The sequence below is a fragment of the Mus caroli genome, unplaced genomic scaffold (assembly GCF_978045245.1).
Source record: "Mus caroli unplaced genomic scaffold, Mus_caroli_1 scaffold_8, whole genome shotgun sequence".
NCBI lineage: Eukaryota > Metazoa > Chordata > Mammalia > Rodentia > Muridae > Mus > Mus caroli.
In genome coordinates this window covers 114,678,102-114,701,960 of record NW_028227263.1, presented here as the reverse complement: position 1 = coordinate 114,701,960, position 23,859 = coordinate 114,678,102, and the positions used below count along the sequence as shown (strand labels likewise).

The window sequence follows — 23,859 nt, the reverse complement described above, 5'->3', positions numbered from 1 at the left end:
ATCTCCACCACACTGGTTAAGTTGCTAGAGAGAGAAAAAAAAACTTTTAAAAAAGGATGTATTTATTCTATGTATGTGAGTACACAATTGCTCTCTTCACACACACCAGAAGAGGGCATCAGATCCCATTACAGATGGTTGTGAGCCACCATGTGGTTGCTGAGATTTGAACTCGGGACCTCTAGAAGAGCAGTCAGTGCTCCTAACCACCAATGAGCTATCTCCAGTCTGAGAGGAAGGATTCTTTAAAACTAAATTGTTTATTATCTTGTGTGTGTCATGGTGAACATGCATGACTGCCCTGCGAATATCAGAGGACAATTTTGTAGGGACAGTCTTTTTCCACCTCTGTGTGTGTTCTGGGAATCAGACTCCTGCCACAGGCCTTTGTGATGCGCGCTTTCAGCTGCTTTGCTGTCTTGCTGGTCTGAGAAATAACATTTTGGTTCACTCAGCTGAAAAGTTACATGCTGGAACCGTCTTCAGGCTCAGAACTTCTCCTTCACTGCTTCCCGGTACAGCCAGATTTCCATCCCATTAGATCTGAAGTCGTCAAAAAAAGAGAATGTCTCTTTTCCAGGTAGTTCCCAGTGCACAGGGCAGCCATACAGTGGTCCACCTTTGGTCACATGCATGCTGAGACAGGGGATAGAATATACAATTTGGTTTATGGGCTCTTGTTTTGAGACAGGACTTCATATAGCCCTGGTCTGGACTCAGCCTTTTTATGTAGCTTAGGATGTCTTTGAACTCCTGATTGTCCTGTCCTTATGTCCCAATGGGGTATTACCTGTGTGAGTCACCGCAGCCTGCACATCGTACCATTTAGTCAGTGTTCATCTATGGTGTCAGAGATTACAGGCCAACCCTATTCAGTACACTGGGAAGAGAGTGGGAGAGGGCAGAGCACTTGGAATGATGTGAGGATGGTGGCTGGGCAGGTGACAATGGTGGAAGGGGAATGTGACCTCTCACCCACCCACTGCATCATGTCAAGGGAGAGGAGACACACGCCTAATATTCAACAGTGTGGTGGTAGCAGCTTGTCTTCCCCACACTCAGCACTCAGGAGGACTGGGAGTTAAAGGGCAGCCTGGGCTACACAGAAAGACTATGTCTCCAAGAAAAGGAGGAAGAGGAGGAGGGGGGGCATGGAGAAGAGGAGAAGAAGACGAAGAAGAAGAAGAAAAGAAATCCAACAAAACAAAACAAAGAGCCAGATTCTCCCCTGGGCCCCACCAATGCTCCAGCATCTCTGGTAACAATGTCTCAGATGCTGTCCAGGCTCCTGGGACAGAGCCGCTGAAACGCTGTCCATGGTGCTGGAACGCAATTCCCCAGAAAACGGGGGTGGAATCTGCAGGATGTAGCTGCACAGGGTCCACAGAACAAATATTTTGGGCTTCTGGGGGACATATGGCCTTCCCCTGAGCTATTCATCGCTGTCATAGGTTAGAGACAGTCACAGCACGTGCGTATGTGAACGCATGAGGCTGTGGCCCAAGAAGACTTTATAGTTGGGTGTTGAAAGTTGAATTCCAGTTAATTTTTATACACCGCAAATGCTATCATTCTCTGGCTTCCCTTAACATTTAAAAATTGTCAACCTACTTATAGCTCTTGGGTAGCCCAGAAGCAGATGAGAGCAGCTGTATTCCGCTTTGGGCCAATGCTGCTCCAAGATTTGCTAAACCAAACATTTATTTTCTCTGAGTCCTAGAACAGAACACACCTCTAAAACTGGCCACTCTATATGACCCTTCCCATATCATCCGTTTAAAATTAATTACTTGTGTGTGTGCCTGCGTGTGTGGGGGGGGGGAGGGTCCTGGGGTTGAACACAAGTTTACAGGCTTGGTGACAAGTGTCGCTACTTTCTGAGTCTTCCCACAGTGCCATACATCTTTTTAAAAAATTCAAAGGCTCACTATGTAGCACAGGCTGGCCTTGGACTAGCAATCCCCCTGCCTCAGCATCAGAGAGTGCTGGGATCATAGTTGTGTGTCACCACACCAGACTGTCTTCCATCTTGATGAGAAAATGTGTTGGGAGCCACGAGACAAAAAGAACTGAGGCTCACGTCCTACAGACGCTGTAGCTGACATTATGAGGTCGCTGTAGCTGACATTATAAGGTCGTTTTATTAATGCTTTACTCATTCTGTAGCCCAGGTGGGCCTTGAACTAACAGCAATCCTCCAGCCTCAGATTTCAAAATTCTGGAATAACAGGCTTTAGCCACCACAACTGGCTCTCAGCTGTTGTTGTTGTTGTTGTTGTTGTTGTTGTTGGGTATGGGTGTTTTGTCTGTGTTCTATCTAACTGTATATTTATCTTTTGTCTCACTATGGGAAGGACAGGTAAGTTCTTAACTCAAAATCCTCCTGCCTCAGACTTTTGAGTGCTGAGATTAGAGGCATACGCTACCACACCCAGCTTTAACTCTTAATTACAGGCACAGTCCTCCTTCCTCACGGAGATGAGGGTGATTATTATAATGACCTGTCTTCACAATCACCTGTCTGCTTATTTCCTAACTCCAACCCTCACTTTACCCTGACTTCTCTCAAACTGCACTTTCAGACAGACAGACAGACAGACAGTCAGAGAATGTTTGTGAGGTGAGGTGGGTTCCTGTGATGGAGTCCTGGCTAGCCTAGAAGTCTCTATGTGGCCCAGGCTTTCCTCAAACTCAAAACAAGACCACTAGAATTACAAGTATGAGCCCAACAAATGGTTTATAATGGCTTTTTGGTTCTACGTTGGTTTCGGTGGTGCTGGGGGCTGCATGTAAGACCTGGCGCATGGCAAGCCGGTGTGCTAAATCATGAGGACTAAATCACCTTTGTTCCCTGGGTAGCTCATCAGAGATGTGCGTCCCTAGAGTGGAGTGATGTCCCACAGGGCATCTCTGTGGCTCTGAGCCCACTTCTTGCCTGATAGGACCCCTATGACCTTCGCTGGCCTGAGGTCAAGTATGAGGATCCAAGGGGAATCTACGACCAGGTGGCGGCAGACGTGGATGCTGGGGAGCCTGGTTCTCTGCCCTTTGAGCTGAGGGGACATCTGGTGTGAGACTCTCCATGACACCTGTTTCCTACAGCCTTGGTATGTCGTGCTCCAGTGGCCCTGTGCATCCCCTTCCTGCTGAGCTCACTCTCTGAGCACCTGTGACACTAACACACAGGCTTTTTCAGGAGAAGACCTGAGGGAATGCGTACAAGTGACAAGAAGACTCCAGCTGACATCTGGCATGACCAAGACTCCTTTAATTGTAATGGGGCTTCTCCCAAGAGACACAATCATTTGGAAATGACATTTGAACAATGAAAATCTATTTAGGGATCATTATACTTTTCAAAAGTAAAATTTTTAGAAGTAGGAAAGATCTATTAAAAAAAATCCTATTCCAAGGGGCTGGAGAGATGGCTCAGTGGTTAAGAGCACTGGCTGCTCTTCCAGAGGTCCAGAGTTCAATTCCCAGCAACCACATGGTGGCTCACAACCATCCTTAATGAGATATGATGCTCATTTCTGGTGTGTCTGAAAACAGTTGCAGTATACTCATATACATAAAATAAATAAATCATTAAAAAAAAACCTCTGTTCCAAGCCCGAGGATGCCCCAGTGGGAGAGCGTATGCTTTAGCATGGGTGAGATTCTGGGTTGCAGAGTGCAGCGAGCCCTGGCATTGCATGCACATACGAAGCTGGACATGCTGACCCATCCCTGTCATCCCAGCTCTGTGGGAGGCTGAGGCAGGGGAAGCACAAGTTCAAAGCCACCTAGGAGCTGGAAAGATGGCTCAAGAGTTGAGAGCTCTAACAGTAGCTACTGCCCTTGCAGAGGACCTGACTTTGGTTCCCAGCACCCAGATCAGGTGGCTCACCATCACACTTTCATCCCTAGGGAATTTGATGCTTTCTTCTGACCTCCAGGGGCACCTGCACTCCTGGTCACATAAACACATATATACACAATTACAAATAAGATAAATCCAACCTGTGTGGTGGCCCACACCTTTAATCCTAGCAGAATTTGAGAAGCAGAAGCAGGGGGATTTCTATAAGTATAAGGCTTACAACTTAGTGAGTTTTGAGCTACATAGGGAAACCCCGACTCAAATATTAATTTTAAAAGCTTCAGAATTAAAAGGGGGCGTGACTCAGTGGTAGAGCCCCAGCCTAGAATCCCCCAGTGAGGGGCTGGGGGCGTGGCTCAGTGGTAGAGCCCCTGCCTAGAATCCCCCAGTGAGGGGCTGGGGGCGTGGCTCAGTGGTAGAGCCCCTGCCTAGAATCCCCCAGTGAGAGGCTGGGGATGTGGCTCAGTGGTAGAACACTTGCCTGGCATGCACAAAGCTCTGAATTCTATCCCAAAAACAAAACAAAAACCCCAGTCCATTTTAAGTTCAGTTACATATGAAATAGTTAATATTAATATGCAAAAGTATAGACCATTGTCAGATCTCAGCTGATTTTGTTTTATTTTCCACAGTTTGTGAAACATAAATGAACTGACATGCAAACAGGAACATATTGTAGCAAAAGGATATAGTTGTCAAAGAATGGACATTTATGGGCAAAGCTTAGAGACCATGCACTAGTGTATACTTAGAATTAGAGGGTATGGTAACTTCAATTTATTTTTCAAAATTTAAAAAATGCACGTTTATAGATACAGAAAAGGGTGAGCTCAGACTCAAATGTTGACACTGAAGGAATGTAGGTGATGCAGAACGAAAGTTAAAATTGAAGAGTTGATGGAACAATAAGTGATGACGTCACGGAAGCAAGAACACAATTGGCGGCTGGGTCTTAGGGGCTGTGGAATTCTAGATGTTCCACTTTGGAAAAAAATATTCAGAACATACTTATTTGCTTGTGTGTGTGTGTGTGTGTACACGCGCGTGCCACATATACACGCCCATGCGCCTGACAGTGTATGCCCCACAAAATAAATAAAATGTAAAAATTGTGGGCCTGGTGTTACATGTCTACAATCCCACACTTGAGAGGCCATGACCAGAAATCGGGAGTTCCAGTCCCAGAATGCATGCTGTTCCTCTGTGCTCAAATCAGTGTTTCTCAAAGTGTGAGCACAGCCTAAGTGGTTTTGTTTGTTTGTGTTTTATCTTATGTATATGAGTGCTCTATCTGCAAGTACCCCTGCAGGCCAGAAGAGGGCATCATACGCGATTACAGATGGTTGTGAGCCACCATGTGGTTGGAAGGAATTGAAAGACCTCTGGAAGAGCAGCCAGTGCTCTTAATCGCTGAGCCATCTCTCCAGCCATCAGACCAAATGATTTTTAGCAAATAAGTGAGCAAAAGAGGAGTGGATAACATGACCTTTGTGTGTGGGAGTGTGGGTGCACACGGATACACACGGCTGTGGAGGCCGGGGCTCAGGGATCCTGCTCCCCCACGCTCCACTGTTTTTGTTTGTTTGTTTTGTTTTTCAAGACAGGGTTTCTCTGTGTAATCCTGGCTGTTCTGGAACTCACTTTGTAAACCAGGCTGGCCTCAAACTCACAGAGATGCGCCTGCCTCTGCCTCCCAAGTGCTGGGGTTAAAGATGTGCCCTACCAGACCAGCTTATTTTTGTTATTGTTGTTAAGATTATTTTATTTAAATATTTATTCGTTTGTTTCATTTCATGTGTGTGGGTGATGGTTGCCCCCCAGTATGCATGTACTTAACCCCGAACCATTCTTTAAGAAATGGTTAAGGACTGACCTAGGTCCTCTGCATATATGGTCTTCTTGTGGGACTCCTACCCGAGGGACCAGGGCTGCCTCTGATTCTGTTGCCTGCCTTTGGGACCCTTTTCCTCCTGCTGAGTTGCCTCAGTACAAGGGGAGGTGCCTAATCTAACTGCAACTTGGTATCCATGGAAAGCCCTATCCATGGAAAGAGAGATAGATGGGGGAGCAGGTAGGCAGAGGCACGATGGTGGGGAGGGAGTGAGAGTAGAGGAGGGAGGGGAAACTGTGGTCAGGATGTGGAAAATAATAATAATTTAAAACTAACAAAGAAAACAATGGTTAAAGGTTAAAGGTCCGCAGTTAAGCGTGAGTACTGCTCTTATAGAGGACCTGGGTTCGATTCCAGTACAAACCTTGGGAGGCTCAGGGCCACTTACAACTCCAGATCAGGAGATCTGACTCCCTTTTCTGGTCTCCTGGGGCATCTGCATGTATGAGCACATATCCACCCCCAGACACATAATTTAAAATAATATAATGAAAGGGTTTTTTAAGTGGCTAAGTCAGAAGTTTTTATTTATGTGTATTTTTACCACTATAATTTTTGTGTGTGCCGCTAAGTGAGTCCCGAGGCTTGCGCATGCTCGGTGAAGTTCCACCACTGAGCGGCATCCCTTCCCCGGGCCCCCTCCCTGCTGCCCCTGCTGTTTTGAGACAGGGCCTCACTATGTGGGCCAGGCTGAGCTGAAACTCTCAATTTTCCTGTCGCAGTCTCCCTAGTACTGAATTACAGGCATGTGACTCCATGTCTGGGTGTTACAATAACATTTTGTTGTTGTTTTGTTTCGAGACAGACTGTGTAGCTGTGGCTGTTCCAGAACATAAAGAGCTGCCTGGCCTGGAACTCAGAGACCCACCTGTCTCTGCCTCCTGAGTGCTGGGATTGAAGGCGTGCGCCACTACTGCCCGACTACAATAACATTTTAGGGGTGGGGTATCCAGCTTTAGCTAAATAGAACAAATGGGGTTTGCATGGGTGAGATTATCTGGTGAAGAAGGGAGAGACCGGCCTGTCAACGAGCAAGCGCAGACGTTGGTGCCGTTTCCTTAAATCTCCACAAGGGGGCGGTACTAGCGCCTTTGAAAAGACCTGATCTAGCTTCTGCATCGACAAGATGCAGTTCTGGAGGTTCCTGTTAGATCTGGTCGGGGGCGGGGTGGGGGTAGGTGGGGTCGTCAATAGGTAAACAGTCCCTGGACTCCAAGACTCCTGGACTTCATTGTCCTTGCTGGCATTGAGGCAGAGGATTTCAGGAGTACATTGGCGGGAGGGACCTTCTTGAAACTGGTGTGCAAAATCAAGTTCAAGGCTGAAGGTGGAGGGAACCTAGGCTGGCAATGTGGCAGAAGAAACAAGAAGGACATCTTCCGGGATTTATGTGCCATCCAATTATGAAGGCCGTTTTGCAACAATAACAGATGGCATCGACGAGTTACTTCAGCATGCCAAGCTGTATTCTGAGTTAGGGGTTGTTTTTTGTTTGTGGGCGGCACTGGAGACAGAGCCCTGGGCCTTGCGCATGCTTAGCAAGAGCTCTCCGCAGAGCCAAGTTCCCAGCCTCTAAGCAATTCCTACAGTCACTTAAGCTGTCACTTAGCCATCCAGTGCTTTCATCACTCAAAGCCTCCTCTGCTTTTGCAGATGGTGACATGGTCTTGCTTTGGAAAACAGCGGATTAGATCACTGTACAGAAAGAACAGTGAACAACCGGAGGTGACCAGTATTTCCTTCATCCCCAGTGATTGCCCCTCCCCAGAAAGGTCCTCTTGTAATCCAGTCAGCAGCCATGAGGGGGCTCTGGATCCTCCCACTGTACCTACTTTTGTGCTATTAGTAAAAATCTTCCCTGACCTGCCCATAAAACTTTGTTCAGGAATTTTTGACGAGTCTAGCGTGGCGGTACACTCCCAGCCTTTGAGAGACTGAGGCAGAAAGAGCCTGAGTTCCAGACCAACCTGGACTGTAAGTCACAGGCCAGCTTAGGCTACTCGGTAGGGCTCCTTCTCAAAGCACAACAATCCAAAACCTCCCGCTCCGGGCCCTGAGCCGCCACCGGCTGTGTTTTGTGTGTTTTGCGCTGACAGACACAAAGCGCTCTATCGAGCCTCTTCTTCCACCCATTCAGTTTCATGTTAACTGCTCTTTAAATTATTACACTTGTTTGTTTGTTTAGTGTGAATGTGAGCCAGCATACACATGTCACAGAGTGCATGCATTGGTCAGAGGATAACTTGTGGGAGTCAGTTCTCATTGTCCACCTTATGTGTCCCAAGGGTCGAACTCAGGTCACCGAGCTTGTCAACAGGCACCATTGCCCACGGAGCCAACTTCGAGTCTCTCGTGATACATTTATTTCCTCTATGTATGTTTTTCTAGCATGTTTGTGCGTGCATCCAAGGGTGTCAGATCTGGACTGGATGGGACCTGGAAGAGTAGCCCATACTCTTAACTGCTGAGTGGTCTCTCCAGCTCTTCTCATTTGTGTGTGTGTGTGGGGGGGGGGGGGTTCGGGTGGTTTTTGTTGTCTTGTTTTGCTTTGTTTGAGGTCCCCTGCTTCCGCCTCGTCTGTGCCGAGGTTGCGGGCGTGAGGAACCACGCCATCTCATGGTTTATTTTTATGCTCCCACACTGCTAGCTCCGTGTCCTTGCTTTAATGCCTCTGTGACCCCACAGGAGTCCCACCCAGTGGAATTTGAAGTCTCCAACCTGCGTCATCCTCTGGGGAGATGAGCATATATAAATACCAAGTCTTGAGCATGGTGTTGTATGCCTGTAAAGCCAGCACTTGGAGGTTGTGATGAGACAGGAGAATTGCTGGGAGTTCAAAGCCAGCCTGGGTGTGAGACTCTAGTTTGTTTGTTTGCGTGTTTGTTTGTTTTAATTCTGTAGTGGAGATGGAAAGAAGATTCCATAGTCTTGAGCCCTGGTTGCTCTTCCAGAGGACCCTCGTTCAGTTCCTAGCAACCATGCTGGTTGACTCAAGATTGCCTGTAACTCCAGCTCCTGGTGGATCTGAGGCCTCTCAGTGGGTGCCTCCATTTATGTACACAGATTGACAGACAGACAGACAGACAGACAGACACACACACACACAGGTAATTAAAATAATGAAAATTAAATCTTTTAAAAAATACTCTGCCGGGCATGGTGGCATATGCCTTAAATCCCAGCACTCTGGAGGCGGAGACAGGCGGATTTCTGAGTTTGAGGCCAGCCTGGTCTACAAAGTGAGTTCCAGGACAGCCAGGGCTATACAGAGAAACCCTGTCTCGAAAAACAAAACAAAACAAGAAAACTCTTAAGGGGGGACATGTCATTGGAAATGGCTTTACAGTGCATACCTTGCAGACTTGGCAAATTAAAGAAAAAAATTAAAATAAACAATCCAGGGCTGGAGCGATGGCTCCACAGTCAAAAGTACTGGCTGCTCTTGCAAAACACTGAAATTAGGGTCCCAGCAACCACTTGGCAGCTCACAACCCTCTATGGCTCTAGTTCCCGAGGATCTAATGCCCTCTTCTGGCCATTGTGGGCATTGCAGGCATGTGGTACTCAGCCGTTTGTTAGGCAAAACATGCATACAAATAAAATAAAAACAAGTAATCTTTTATTTGTTTAAAAAAATAAATAAAAGACTTGGGGTCACGTGACAGCTCATTTTTTTCATTGCTGAAGAGTACCCATTGCCTGGGTCCCTCTGCACCCACCTCATTGCCTCACCCAGTCCCGTTTGGTGGACAGTTGGGTTGTTTTCATCGGGGTGGGGTTAAGGCCATCAAGGACATATTTTTTTTCCTGATGCCCGTGTTCAGGTTCTGCAGACTACATGTTTGGGATGGACAGCAGGGCTGTGGTCTATGTGCAGTTTAAGTGTATGCAAGAACTGTGCACTGCTCCTTCCTGAAGGGTAAAAATCATCGCAACAAGAGAGAGGAGGTGACTTAGCTGAGACTGCAAAGCCCGGCTGCCTTGAACCTGGAGTTCCCTGCTCTCGGGCCCAACTGCTTATTCAGCAATGCAAGCTGGACAGCTGAGATCTGTCCTACTGTCAGGCTGAAAGGTTATTGGGGGCTGTCACTGGGGGCGTACATGTCCTGTTATTCTGACCTCTGTCCCTAACCATTAATTATTAACCCTCCACCCCCACCCCAAGAGACTGCTATCCTAAAGATTTGCCCAGTTAATCAGTCACTGCCCCCCAGCTGGGCAAGGGGCATTTGGTACAGCTGCTATCTGCCTGGCCCCTTCCCCTAGGGTGGTGGTAACCAGGCACTTGCAATGATCTGGACGCGTCTGCCGCTGTATGGCCCCTCCAAGCCCTCTACAGGTGGCTGGCAGCCGCTGCGCTTTGATGGTGGGGCCTTCCATGTCAAGGGAACCGCAGAACTGGCACGGGCTTTGCTAGTGCTTCGCCTATGCGCCTGGCCCCCTTTGGTCACTCATGGACTAGCGGTGAGCAGTAGGCACAAGGTCTGGCCTGGAAGTCTCCCAGACCTGGCTCTGAGCATGTGTTCCCTGTCACCCAGTTTCAGGCCTGGTCTCAGCGACTCCTGGGATCCCGGCTTTCAGGCACACTTCTTCGAGCATCTATCTACGGGCAGTTTGTGGCCGGGGAGACAGCAGAGGAAGTGAGGAGCTGTGTCCAGCAGCTGCAGGCCCTGGGACTCCAGCCCCTGTTGGCAGTGCCCACTGAAGAGGAACCAGACTCCGCTGCCAAGACCAGGTGAGTAGAGAGAGGAAGGGTAGAAGGGAGGATGGAGTGGGCAGGAGGGGGGCCCTGGAAGCTGACCTCCACTGGCCGGGCAGTGAGGCCTGGTATGAGGAGAACCTTAGCGCCATGCTGCACTGTGTGGACTTATCCCGAGCCCTCGTGGACGCCCACGGCCCAGCCAGGAACAGCCTCATGCAGCTGAAGGTGACCGCGCTAACCAGCACTCGGCTTTGTGTAAGTGACAAGGGAGATGGGGGTGGCGATGTGGGGGTGGCTGCCCACCAGGCCACCCTCACCATGCCAGCCACCACCCCATTTCAGAAAGAGCTGTCGGCTTGGATCCAAAGACCCAGAGGCTCCTCGGAGCTGAGCCCTGAGAGGCTGGCAGAAGCCATGGACTCGGGTCGGGTAAGGAATGCAGGCGCTCCTCACTGAGGACATGGTTGGCCTGGATAAACATGGGACTCTTGGAGTTCTAAGGGAAGTGTTGGGGTGAGGAGCTATCCAGAGAAGGGATCAGACCAACAGCACTTTCTCCACAGAGGGCAGGACACGAATAAGACCGACCTATTGGTCAGTTGCTGAGCATGGTCGCGCATGCCTGTAATCCCAGCACTTGGGAAGCTGAAGGAGGAGGCTCAAGTCATTGAGGTCAGCCTGGGCTGTAGAGTGAGACTTGCCTCAAAAGCCCTGGCTGGAGAGATGGCTCAGCAGTCAAGAGCCCTCTTGCAGAGGACCAAGGTTTGGTTTTCAGCACCCACATGGTGATTCACAGCAATCCACAACTCCAGTTCCAGAAAATGCAGCCGTCTCTCCTGACCTCCATAGGCGCCAGGCACACCTGTAGTGTGCATACAAGCATGCAGGCAGAACATCTATAACATAACACACACACACACACACACACACACACACATGTTGGTGGTTTTGTTTTTAAGACATGTATCCCAGGCTGGTCTTGAACTCTCTGTATAGCCAAGAATGCCTTTGAACTCCTGATCTTCCTGCCTCCAGCCCACTACAGATATAGGCATGTACTATTGTTTCTGGTATATCTGGTCTTTGCTATTTTTGTGGGTTCTTCTTTTTCCTATATTTATCCTTCTCCCCAGCCCCCTGCTCTGGTTTCATGCCCTAACACTAGGGATAGGGCAAGAAGGATAGAGGCGGGAGAGAGTCCTGAATTTAATTTCTTTCCTTTTGTTTCTTCTTTGAGCTTGACTACTAACAAACCACAACCGATCCTCCCCCAAGTGACCAACAACCACTAACTCTGCCTCTCAGAGCTCTGGCATTTATATACCCACTGAAAAGTTCCTAGAATTCCAAACCTCACACAATCACAGAAACTATCTGCAGCTGGCAAGACCATGTCTCTGCTAGAGCACGAGGCAAATCATAGTCAGCTGCTGAGGACAGTCAGCCCCATGTCTCCACACCTGGGATTAAAATGTAAAAATATTATAATATTTCTGTATTTTTTCAAAGAAACCAAAATCCCAGAATTCTTACTACACTCTGGTTTTTTACAAAAACAAAGTGATCAATTAACAGCTACACAGGTGTGTGCTTCCTGCATGTAAACTCTTATGTGACCAATGGGATATTCTTTTTCTTTGTGTGTGTGTGCATGTGCCTGTGTGTGTGTGTTTTGAAACAGGATCTTAGCATATGGCCCAGACTGGTCTGAAACTTGCAATTCTCCTTCTCAGCCTCCTTAATCTTGGGATTACTAATGTTTGCCATCATGCCTGACCCTTCATTCATTCATTCTTCCATTCATCCATTCCTTTGTATTATCCTAATATCCCATTTCTGTGTGCAAACATGTGGGTACACGTGTATGCATGTTTGTGTGCGCATGTGTGTACGTGTGTATGTGTGCTCATGTGCACATGCACAAATGTGGATGTCAGAGGCTGGCAACAGGCTTTTTCCTCTATCACTCTCCATTTTATTGTTTGTTTGTGTTTTGCTTTGTTTGGAGACAGTGTCTCTCTACACAGCTTTAGCTGTCCTGGAATTGAGTGAGTAGATCAGGTTGTCTTCAAACTCACAGAGATCTCTCTGCCTCTGCCTCTGCCTCCTAAGAGCTGGCATCAAAGGTGTGTATCGACACATCTGGCTAATAAATTCTTTCTGATTTTTTTGGTTTTAGTTTTTGGTTATTTGAGACAAGGATTTTCTATGTATCCCTGGCTATCCTGGAACTCACTCTGTAGATCAGGCTGACCTGGAACTCACAGAGATCTACCTGCCTCTGCCTCCTGAGTGTTGGGATTAAAGGTGTGTGCCACCACATCTGGATGTCCCATTTTTTTGTGTGTTTTTTTTTTGTTGTTGTTGTTTTGTTTGTTTGTTTGTTTCCGAGACAGGGTTTCTCTGTGTATCCCTGGCTGTCCTGGAACTCACTCTGTAGACCAGGCTGGCCTCAAACTCAGAAATCTGCCTGCCTCTGCCTCCCAAGTGCTGGGATTAAAGGCATGTGGCCACCACGCCCCACCCGTTTTATTTTTTAACAGGAGGTCTGTCGCTGAACCTGGAGCTCACTGTAATGGCTACACTGGCTGGCAGGGAGCCCCAGGATCCAAGTGTGTCCATCCTGGATGCTCTGCTAGGGTTAGAGGCATGTGGTGTCTCACCTGGGCTTTTATGTAGTGCTGAGAATCAGAGCTCAGGCCCTCACAGTCACCTAGCAAGAGCGTTATCCACTGAGCCATCCCCCTAGCTCCCACTCCCATTGAGATTTTTGGCATAATAAATGTATACTTGGCAGTGGGAACAGGGAGAGGTTGCCTTGCTAACTTATTTCTTGAGACAGGGTCACTGTGTAGCTCAGGCTGATCTGGAAAACACAATCTGAGCTTTCCACATTAGTTTTTCAATGCTGGGATTACAGTCATTTGCCAGTATACCAGGCCTCTTTTTATTGTCTTATGTGCTTGAATTTTTTCATAACAAAATGTTAAGAAGCAAGGCATAGCTGTACACATCTAGAAGCCCAGCATTTGGGTTATTGAAGTAGGAAGATCTCAAGCCTTAGGCCATCCTGGGCTACATAGTGACATCATCCTGTCTTTAAAATAGAAAGAGCAACAGATGTAGCTCAGTGGTAGAGCCCCTGCCTAGAATCCCCCAGTGAGGGGCTGGGGGCGTGGCTCAGTGGTAGAGCCCCTGCCTAGAATCCCCCAGTGAGGGGCTGGGGGCGTGGCTCAGTGGTAGAGCCCCAGCCTAGAATCCCCCAGTGAGGGGCTGGGGGCGTGGCTCAGTGGTAGAGCACCTGCCTAGAATCCCCCAGTGAGGGGCTGGGGGCGTGGCTCAGTGGTAGAGCCCCAGCCTAGAATCCCCCAATGAGGGGCTGGGGGCGTGGCTCAGTGGTAGAGCCCCTGCCTAGAATCCCCCAGTGAGGGGCTGGGGGCGTGGCTCAGTGGTAGAGCACCTGCCTAGAATCCCCCAGTGAGGGGCTGGGGGCGTGGCTCAGTGGTAGAGCCCTTGCCTAGAATCCCCCAGTGAGGGGCTGGGGGCGTGGCTCAGTGGTACAGCCCCTGCCTAGAATCCCCCAGTGAGGGGCTGGGGGCGTGGCTCAGTGGTAGAGCCCCAGCCTAGAATCCCCCAGTGAGGGGCTGGGGGCGTGGCTCAGTGGTAGAGCCCCTGCCTAGAATCCCCCAGTGAGGGGCTGGGGGTGTGGCTCAGTGGTACAGCCCCTGCCTAGAATCCCCCAGTGAGGGGCTGGGGGCGTGGCTCAGTGGTAGAGCCCCTGCCTAGAATCCCCCAGTGAGGGGCTGGGGGCGTGGCTCAGTGGTACAGCCCCTGCCTAGAATCCCCCAGTGAGGGGCTGGGGGCGTGGCTCAGTGGTACAGCCCCTGCCTAGAATCCCCCAGTGAGGGGCTGGGGGCGTGGCTCAGTGGTAGAGCCCCTGCCTAGAATCCCCCAGTGAGGGGCTGGGGGCGTGGCTCAGTGGTAGAGCCCCTGCCTAGAATCCCCCAGTGAGGGGCTGGGGGCGTGGCTCAGTGGTAGAGCCCCTGCCTAGAATCCCCCAGTGAGGGGCTGGGGGCGTGGCTCAGTGGTAGAGCCCCAGCCTAGAATCCCTCAGTGAGGGGCTGGGGAGATGCTTGGTGGCAGAGAGCTTGCCTAGTATGTAAAGGTCTTAGGTTTACCCCCAGCTCTGCAGGGGTAACATTTGAAAAGTAAACCGCTCACTGTGCAGTAATTATCCACACACCCGTCACCTTTAGCATTTAGCCACACAGCTGTCTCTGAGAGGCACGGGGCACGGGGTGAAGCAGCTAAAACCTGAGCGTGCTCCAGTCCACCAGCCATGGTATTTGCATATAACCTGTGCACATCTTCCTGGGCACGGTAATCCTCTCTGGGTGACTTACCACACCAAGTGCAGTGTGCCCTACATAAACAGTCACTGTGCAGAACTGGTAAGGACCTGTCTCAGTGTCTTTTCCTGGTAAAATGCTCTGACCAAAGCAACTTAAGGGAGAAAGGACTGATTTGGGCTTCATGAAAGGAACTCGAAGCAGCTGGTCACGTGGCATCTAAGCTCAAAAGCAGAGAGCCATAAGCACTAGCTTCCTGCTCCCAGCGCCTTCTCTCCACTTAAACAATCCAAGATGACCACCAAGGACCATGTTCCCCTTGCTGCGGGTTGGAAGACAATCCTCGGCAGGCATGCCCGGAACCCTGGTCTTTCAGGTGATTCTAGATGTGTCAAGTTACCAACACTAACCAACTCAGGGGATGATGATAGCATATGACTGTCTACACTCAGTGCAGATGCTTTGTTTTAATATATTATTTTACTTGTGAATGTGTGCACCACATGTGTGCAGTGCCCACAGAGGCCACAAGAAGGCGTAAGATCCCCAGAAGGTAGAATTACAAATTCTTTTCTTTTTCTGTTACCGTTTTAAAAAAAAATTCTACTACATTTGTGTGCTGGGCCTGGTGGTGTAGCTCTTTAATCTCAGCTCTCTGTGAGTTTGAGGCCAGCCTAGTCTACAAAGTAAGTCCAGGAGACAGAGAAACTCTGTCTCAAAAACCCAACAAACAACAACAAAACTACTACAATGTTATTTATTTGGGCTTTTGTTTTGTGTGTGTGTGTGTGTGTACCCTTGTGTACATGCATGGCACAGTATGAAGTGGAAGTCAGCCAGTTGCCTCCTTCCACCACATGGGTCCTGAGACTTGAACTCAGGTCTTCGGGCTTAGCAGAGGGAGTCTTCAGCCACTGATCCAACTAGCCCTCTTTCTTTCTCTCTAGATAGACTAGCTCAGGCTGTCTCAGCCTCCCAAATTGTGAGACTGCAGGCATGTGGCATCCTGTCCTGCAAGTCACTTTCTAATTTCCCACCAAGTCTTCACGCATGCCCTTTCCTGGTGGGAAAGAGGACTCGGTCCCAGAGGAGTCTGTAGTCCTGAGCAGTCTCCTGTTCCCTGGTACCTCCTAGAACCTCCAGCTCTCCTGCCTCAGCACAGAACAGAATCAGCACCTGCAGGCCTCCCTCAGCCGCTTGCACCGCGTGGCACAGGTAACACATGGGCGTCCTGGCTCCCCACCCCTTATGGACCCCACTGGCCCTGACATCTTTCTCTCTGCCCCTCAGCACGCCCGGGCGAAGTGTGTGCGGCTGCTGGTGGATGCTGAATACACTTTCATTAACCCTGCACTGTCCCTGCTGGTGGCTGCCCTGGCTGTGCGCTGGAACAGCCCCGAGGAAGGTGGCCCTTGGGTGTGGAACACTTACCAGGCCTATCTAAAGGTGAGTGGCAGGCTCAGAAAAGCTGTGAGTGGGAACTCAGCAACCTGACCCCCCTGAGTTGCCTGTGTGCTCTGCAGGACACTCACCAAAGGTTGGAGCAGGATGCCGAGGCAGCACACAAGGCTGGCCTGGCGTTTGGGGTGAAGTTGGTGCGAGGTGCCTATCTGGACAAGGAGAGATCCATGACACAGCTCCAAGGGAAGGAAGACTGTACCCAGCCTGACTATGAGGCCACTAGTCGGAGGTAGGGAGAGGACCGAGAGGATGTAAGAGGAAAAAGAAATGACAATAACATGTCAGGACAAGCAGATGCTATAGGCACTCAGGTATACACACGTAAACACACACCTACACACAAACACACACATATATACATAAAGAAACAGACAGATGTACCAACACACACACACATATACACAGAGACACAAACACGCATAAACACACACACACATACACCGCACATGGAGGCTTTTCTTACTATAATCCCAGTACTGAAAAGACAGGGACAGGAGAACGTCTGGAGCTCACTGGCAGCAGCCCACTCTAATTAGCAAGCCCAAGTTCCAGTGAAAAAAAAAAAAATGACCCTGTCTCAAAAAACAAGGTGGGGCCTGGGGTGACAGCCCAGTGGATAAAGCACTGGCTGGCATGGCCCCGCAGCTGCAGGGCAGATCCCCAGGACCCATATAAAAAGATGAACAGGTGTGGTAGGCACTTGTCATCTAGACATGAGCCAGGAGCCAAGTATATAAAGTGGAGATTCATCTAGAACAACACCCAGTGTCAACCTGGGCCACAACCCACACATGTGCACATGAACACAAATGCACACACACACATACACACATCAAATAAGAAAAATAGAGCTGGGCGTGGTGGCGCATGCCTTTAATCCTAGCACTCGGGAGGCAGAGGCAGGCGGATTTCTGAGTTCGAGGCCAGCCTGCTCTACAAAGTGAGTTCCAGGACAGCCAGGGCTACAGAGAAACCCTGTCTCAAAAAACCAAAAGAAAAATAAAATGTAACTTCTTTTATGGGAAAGCAAATTACCTAAACTTGACAAGCACTCTACCACTGAGCCAGCCTCTGTGGGGGTGAGGGGGCAGGGGCTCTACCACTGAGCCACACCCCCAGACCCTCACTGGGGGATTCTAGGAGGTGTTCTGCGACTGAACTCTATTCCCAGCCCTCTTTCTATTTTTGTTTTTGAAACAGACCCTTGCTATGTCCCTAGGGTGACCTTGAGCACACTCTACAGTACAGTTAGACTTTGAAACTTGCAACCCTCCAGCCTTATTCTGCAGGCTTGCACTTCCAGGCTGTAACAATGTAACCTTTCACTTGCTCCTCAGCGGCCATGGGGTTTGGTGCCGAACATCTTGTGTCTCTATGTCGCTGCCTCTCTCCAAGGTTTTAGGATGTTGTTGTTTCCCTCTGAACAGCAACTTCTTCCTTCCTCCTTCACTGCCCCCACCATCCCCAGCTTGGCTGCTTTCTGCTTAGCTGCTTTCCCCCTTCCCTCCCCCCACAACATCCCTGGAAGTCCTTCCCCAATTGTGAGAGCTTGGGTTGTTGTTGATCACATTCTGCAGGTGTATCGTTACTCTTCTCACTCCTTTGACAAAAATCGTTCACAAAAGCAAGTGATGGAAGGAAGAGTTTCTTTGACTCTTGGTGTGAGGGGACAGAGTTCACAGCACCAGGGAGGTATGACCATGGACCTGAGGTGGCGGCAAGTCACCCTGCATCATCATCAAAAACCAGAGAATCAGATGCTGCTGCTCTGCTCATCCCTGCCCCCATCTAGGTTCTGTTTGTTTTATTTCTCTGTGTAGCCCTGGCTGTCCTGGAACTCACTCTGTAGTTGAACTCGCAGAGATCCCCCTGCCTCTGCCTCCTGAGTGCTGAGACTAAATATATGGTCCACCACAACAGGGTTTCACTTTCTCCATTGTTTTCGACCTGGGACCACAACCCACAATCAGTGTGTGTGTCAGGGGTTGGGAGTCTTTTCTTCAACAGAAGTCCTTAAACTTCTGTGACAATGTCATCAGAGACGGGCCAACATTTTTCTCTTATACGTAATTCCCCATCATGTCATATTGAAAATTAAGACAAGCAGTGGTTCAATTCCCAGCAACCACATGGCAGCTTACAACTGTCTGTGACTCCAGTTCCAGGGGATCTGACACCCTGACACAGACATATATGCAGACAAAACTCCAATGCACTTAAAAATAACAATAATAGGTAAATCATTTTTTAAAAGGAGAGAAAGAAAATTAAAACAACTAACACAGGGCTCAGAAGGTAAAGGTGCTTGCCACCAAGGCCGATGATCTGAGTTCCATCCCTGGGACCGCCACTGTAGAAGGAGAGAACTGACTCCTGCAAGTTGTCCTCTGATGTACACACATACACATACACACACACACACACACACATGTACACACACACATGTACACACATACACACACACGTACACACACACATACACACACGTACACACACACACACATACACACAAGGAATAAAATGTAACTTAAGAAAAATAAAAAATCCATCCATGCTGCTGCAGTGACTAACCGTAGGCAAATGTCACCTTGGCTGTGGTCGTGGCGGCCACCAGGTCAGAGACAGGTCACTGTTGGCCTTTAAGAGCACGTGCTTGTCAGCCTTGTCCATGGGAGGCAGAGGCAAGAGAATCATGAATTCTAGGCCTTGGCTATACACGGTGAAACTGTGTGTCAGAAAATTCTGTTTCTCACCCCCTCCCCCATCCTGACGACCTGAGGGGAACTCTGGAGGTCACAAGAGAGGGAGAGACAGCTCTGAGGAGCCTGTGCCCATGGAACAAAGGCGTGCAGGCACTCTATCCCTGGAGCTTGGTCCTCACTCCCTAGATGAGCTGAGCAGAGCATCTCCCTTCAGTTACAGCCGCTGTCTAGAGCTGATGCTGCGCCGCGTGTCGAACCACGGTCCCCCGTGTCACCTCATGGTGGCTTCCCACAATGAAGAATCCGTACGCCAGGCAACTAAGCGGTATGAGGTTGAGGGGTGGGAAACCAGAGCCTCTAGGAAGCCCCTGTGTCTACACGACAGTGAGGGGCGGGTGTCGAGTGGGGGGACAAGAATAAATCCAGCGAGAAGGAGCTCAGGGAGGAGGATACTACAGATATTTCATCCCAACCTGCTATGGTGACACACACCTCTTAGTCCTTAAGGCTGAGGCAGGAGGATCAAGACACTGATGCCAACATGGGTTACATAGTAATCTTTTAAAAAAAAATTGACTCTATGCCTACATATATCCTGTAGGCTCAGGTGTGACAGGGCATTGTCCTGTATTTACTGTGACACAGGGAGTACTAAGGATTCCATGATGAAGCTAAGGCTCACGAGAGCTCCTGGGAGTTGTGGCTGATTGATTAATGATCGATTGATTTGATTATATGTGCGTGTATGTGTGCACCCATGAATGCAAGAAGCAGGGGCAGTCAGAAGAGGGTGTCCGGTCCTCTGGAACCAAGGCTGCAGGCAGTTGTGAGCTGCCTGCCTTAGGCACTGGGAACTGAACTGGGATTCTCTGCAAAGGAAGAGCTCTTTATTAGATTTTATTTAATTTTTATTTTTAAAAGGTTATGTTTGGGTATTTTTGCCTGCATGCATATGTGTCCACCATGTGCATGCCTGGGACTTACAGAGGCCAGAAGAGGGCATCAGATCCCCAGGAACCGGACTTAGAGACAGCTGTGAGCTGCAGTGTGGGTGCCGGGGGTCAAACCCATGTCCTCTGGAAGAGCAGTCAGTGCTTTTAACCATTGAGCCGTCTCTCCAGCCCTGCGGTGGTTATTTACCATTGAGACTGGGGACAGAGTCATTTCTCAGAATCTGTAGAAATTTTGTTCTAGGACCAATCTCCATGGAAACCAAAATCTCCAGCTGCTCAAGGCCCTCATATCAGATGATGTCATGTTTGAATATTTGCTTATGACCCACGAGCATCTTCCTGTATGCTTAAAGTCATCAGGCTCATTAATAATACCTAGAATAGTGAATATAAATGCTACATAAACAGCTACGCAGTTAAGGACAATCTAAGGGGAAACCTATGCGGGCGTTCCACCTGATGCACCTTGTGTCCGATCCCTGGTTGAAATCTGCGGGTGTGGAACTGTGGCTCCATTGGCTCAACAGTTCTTCCATATTGAGTTCTTGGGTGGGTAATGGCTGGCTTGCTCTCTAGATCTAGCCACTATCTGGAGTGACAATGTGACCCTTTCTGCAGCATGTGGGAGCTGGGCATTCCTCTGGATGGGCCTGTCTGTTTTGGACAACTTCTGGGCATGTGTGACCATGTCTCCCTGGCATTAGGTATGTGAATGGCCTATCCCTCCATTTCCATCCGTCCTCACCGTTCACACACACCCCTATTCCCTCTCAGCAGATCCCTCCTCTTCCCTCTCTCACATGGAACCTGCAACGGGCTCCAGACTGTTCCAATATTTGAGGCCCTTGCTGGGCTGTGCCCTGCGTCTTCTCTCCTGATCTGTGCTGGTTCTTGTTGATGGTGCCATACTGCCTGCATTATTTAGGGTCTAACTGCAGTCCCTAGTGCCTCATGCCCAATTTCTCTCCATCTGTGGGGTATTAAGGATGGCCAAAGCTCTTTATTGCTGGGAAGATGGCTCAATGGGTAAAGTGCCTACTGTGTGGCCCTGAAGACCTTAGTTCAGATCTCCTGAACCCATGCAAAAGCCAGACAGTAGTACAAATGTCAGTCAACCTAGAACAACTATGGGGATGGGCGGCAGAGGCCGGAGACCCTCCGGAAGCTTGTAACCCAACTAGTCCAGATTTATTCAGAGCAAAGAGGCCCTTCTCACACAAGGTAAAAAGGGGAGGAACAAACCCCAAACCTGTCCTTTGACCCACACACACACACACACCACAACACAGAGATGTGTTTTCAAAGACCATTTTGCTCTCAATCTACATGTGTAGTAGTTTTTGTTATTTGTTTGCTTTTTCAAAATTCTATGTTCACTGTAGCTATCTTCAGATACCAGAGGAGTGCATTGGATCCCATTACAGATGGTTGTGAGCCACCATGTGGTTGCTGGGAATTGAACTCAGGATCTCTGGAAGAGCAGTCAGTGCTCTTAACCACTGAGCCACCTCTCTAGCCCTTTATTTTATTTATTTATTTATTTATTTTTGTTTTGTTTTTGAGACAGGGATCTGTAATGTAACCCTGCCTGGCCTGAACATCCACGTTGACTGAGTTGGTCTCAAACTCACAGAAACACTTCTGTGTTACTCCTGGGGGCTGGGATTAAAGGCATGACCCACAACACAACCAAGGTTTCTTGAACCCCTTGCTCTCTGTGTAGTATCTTAATCAACTGAGGTTGGTTTTTTTTTTTTTTATTTATTTATTATATGTAAGTACACTGTAGCTGTCTTCAGACACTCCAGAAGATGGCATCAGATTTCGTTACGAATGGTTGTGAGCCACCATGTGGTTGCTGAGATTTGAACTCAGGACCTTTGGAAGAGCAGTCGGCACTCTTAACCGCTGAGCCATCCCACCAGCCCCCAACTGAGGTGTGGTGGTGCAAACCTTTAATCCTAGCACTCAAGAGGCTGAGGCAGAAGGATTTAGATTGGAGTCTAGCCTGGACTACTTAATAAAAGCCAATCTCATAACAAGCAGGAAGAAAGGAAGGATGGAAGGAAGAAAGGATGGAAGGAAGGGAGGGTGGGAGGGGGAGGGATAGAAGGAGAAGAAGACAATTATCACTTTTAGGTGTTTGCCGTGGAGTGTTTTAGTGATGAATTGTGTCTAACCCACTTAGTGTGCCATGCTTTGAGCAAGGGAAGTAGCTATTGCTGCTGATACCCAGGACCATCTCTCTCTGAGCCCCACACTCTGCCAATGCTATCCCAACAGGGCAGGCTGGCTATATGGTGTACAAGTCTATTCCCTATGGCTGCCTGGAGGAGGTGATTCCCTACCTGATCCGAAGAGCCCAGGAGAACAGGAGTGTGCTGCAGGGTGCCCGCAGGGAGCAGGCACTACTCAGCCAGGAACTGTGGCGGAGGCTGCTGGGAAGGACGGCCTAAGATGTCTCCATCAGCACCATCAGGGGCCATGCGCTCAATAAAGGTCCTGAGTCCTGGCCCTGTCTGGACTTCTCAGAAGCTGCCTCCTTGGGGAAAGGGCTGACCCTGGTGTCTGCTCAGACAGGTGGGGCATGCCTGAGACTCAAGAGATCTTTAGTCCTGTGTGGTGGCACACTCCTGTTATCCCAGCACTTGGGAGGCTGAGACAGAAGGGCCATGAGTTCCAAGCCAGCCTGGACTACAGAGTGAGAAGAAGGAAGAGGAGGAGTGGGAGAAGGAAGGGGAGGAAAAGCGCTAGCCTAGGGTGGTAGTGACTTGGTAACCAAAGGATAATTAATCCTTCAATGTGCTTAGCCAGGGATCTAGTCAAGAATTCTTTCCCTCTCAGAGGATTTGTAATAAACAACACAGGTGAATAGCAGACACTGATGGCCTACGACAAATGGCTGCTCAGAAGGGGTGGGCCATTCCTTCAGTTAATAAGCACCGATGAGCAGGCTGAGGAGATGTTTCGGTCTGTGAAATGCCTGGTGCACAAACATGAGGACCCGCGTTTAATCTCCAGCACCCACATAAAACTCCAAGCATGGGGATACAGGCTGAGACACAGATACTGGTTAGCCAGCCTTGCCCAGTTGGTGAGCCACAGGTTCCCAGTGAGAGACGCTGTCTCAAACAGATGTGGCACTCAGAAGCACAGGCAAGAGGATTACAGGTTCTAGGCTAGCCTGGACTACATAGTGAGACTCTAGCTCAAACAACAACAACAAAACCCAAGAGCTGAGGACATAGATCACTGGAAGAACACTTGCCTAGAGTCATCCTGTGAGAAGCTGGGGCACAGCTCGATGGTAGAGTACGTGCTTAACATGCACAAAAAGTCTCTCTCCAGCACTGCAAATGATAATAAAAGTCACAAAGATGGAAAGGAGTTCCATGGTGGTGGCACATGCCTTGATCACAGCACTTGGGATGGGAAAGCAGGCGGATCTCTGAGTTCAAGACCAGCCTGGTCTACAGGGCAAGTTCCAGGACAGCCAGGGTTACATAGAGAAAACCTGTCTCAAAAAAAACCAAACCAGGGACTTAGTGGTTAAAAGCACTGGCTGCTCTTCCAGAGGTTCTGAGTTCAACAACATGGTGGCTCACCACCATCTGTAATGGGATCTGGTGCCCTCTTCTAGCCTGCAGATGATGCATCAGAGAATTCATATATTAAATAAATTACAAAAAAAAAAAAAAAAAAAAAAACAACAACCACCAAACAACCCAAAGAAAATCCCACAGAGAAATGGTTCAGATTAAGGAGTGAGGAGCTACAGATAAAGGGAAGTACAGGGTCTGGTGGTGCAGCCTGAAGATTTGCTCTGTGCTCCAGAGGCAACAAGGAATCATGGGAGTTACAGGCAGAGGGGACATGGGAACATGGCAACAGGTTCTCTATCATGTGGAGGGTGAGCCAAAGAAAGGCAGCCATACCAGC

General features: G+C 49.1%; 2 protein-coding genes across 4 annotated transcripts in view; both read left to right on the top strand.

The window, feature by feature from the left end:
* Nphs1 (NPHS1 adhesion molecule, nephrin) overlaps positions 1–3,614 on the top strand; it is a 28,346-nt gene extending 24,732 nt beyond the window's left edge. Inside the window, exons 29-30 of the mRNA XM_021166575.2 lie at positions 2,943–3,107; positions 3,197–3,614. Of these exons, the coding sequence (XP_021022234.1) occupies positions 2,943–3,074 (132 nt within the window). The 3' untranslated portion in view covers positions 3,075–3,107; positions 3,197–3,614. The remainder of the gene's footprint in view (positions 1–2,942; positions 3,108–3,196) is intronic.
* A 6,315-nt stretch (positions 3,615–9,929) lies between these two features.
* On the top strand, positions 9,930–22,432 carry Prodh2 (proline dehydrogenase 2). 3 transcript variants are annotated; one of them, XM_021166617.3, is made up of 10 exons: positions 9,930–10,217; positions 10,298–10,488; positions 10,572–10,710; positions 10,798–10,884; positions 15,939–16,019; positions 16,095–16,250; positions 16,328–16,494; positions 19,182–19,292; positions 20,539–20,624; positions 22,204–22,432. In XM_021166617.3, exons 1-10 carry the CDS (start codon positions 10,044–10,046, stop codon positions 22,374–22,376), a joined length of 1,365 nt encoding a protein of 454 aa, XP_021022276.1. In that variant the 5' UTR covers positions 9,930–10,043; the 3' UTR covers positions 22,377–22,432. The 3 variants fall into 3 exon arrangements, with proteins under 3 accessions (XP_021022276.1, XP_021022275.1, XP_085698054.1); XM_021166616.3 differs by having other exon boundaries at positions 10,292–10,488; XM_085841928.1 differs by lacking the exons at positions 19,182–19,292; positions 20,539–20,624; positions 22,204–22,432 and adding an exon at positions 17,843–18,492 and having other exon boundaries at positions 10,292–10,488.
* Positions 22,433–23,859: the final 1,427 nt, after the last annotated feature.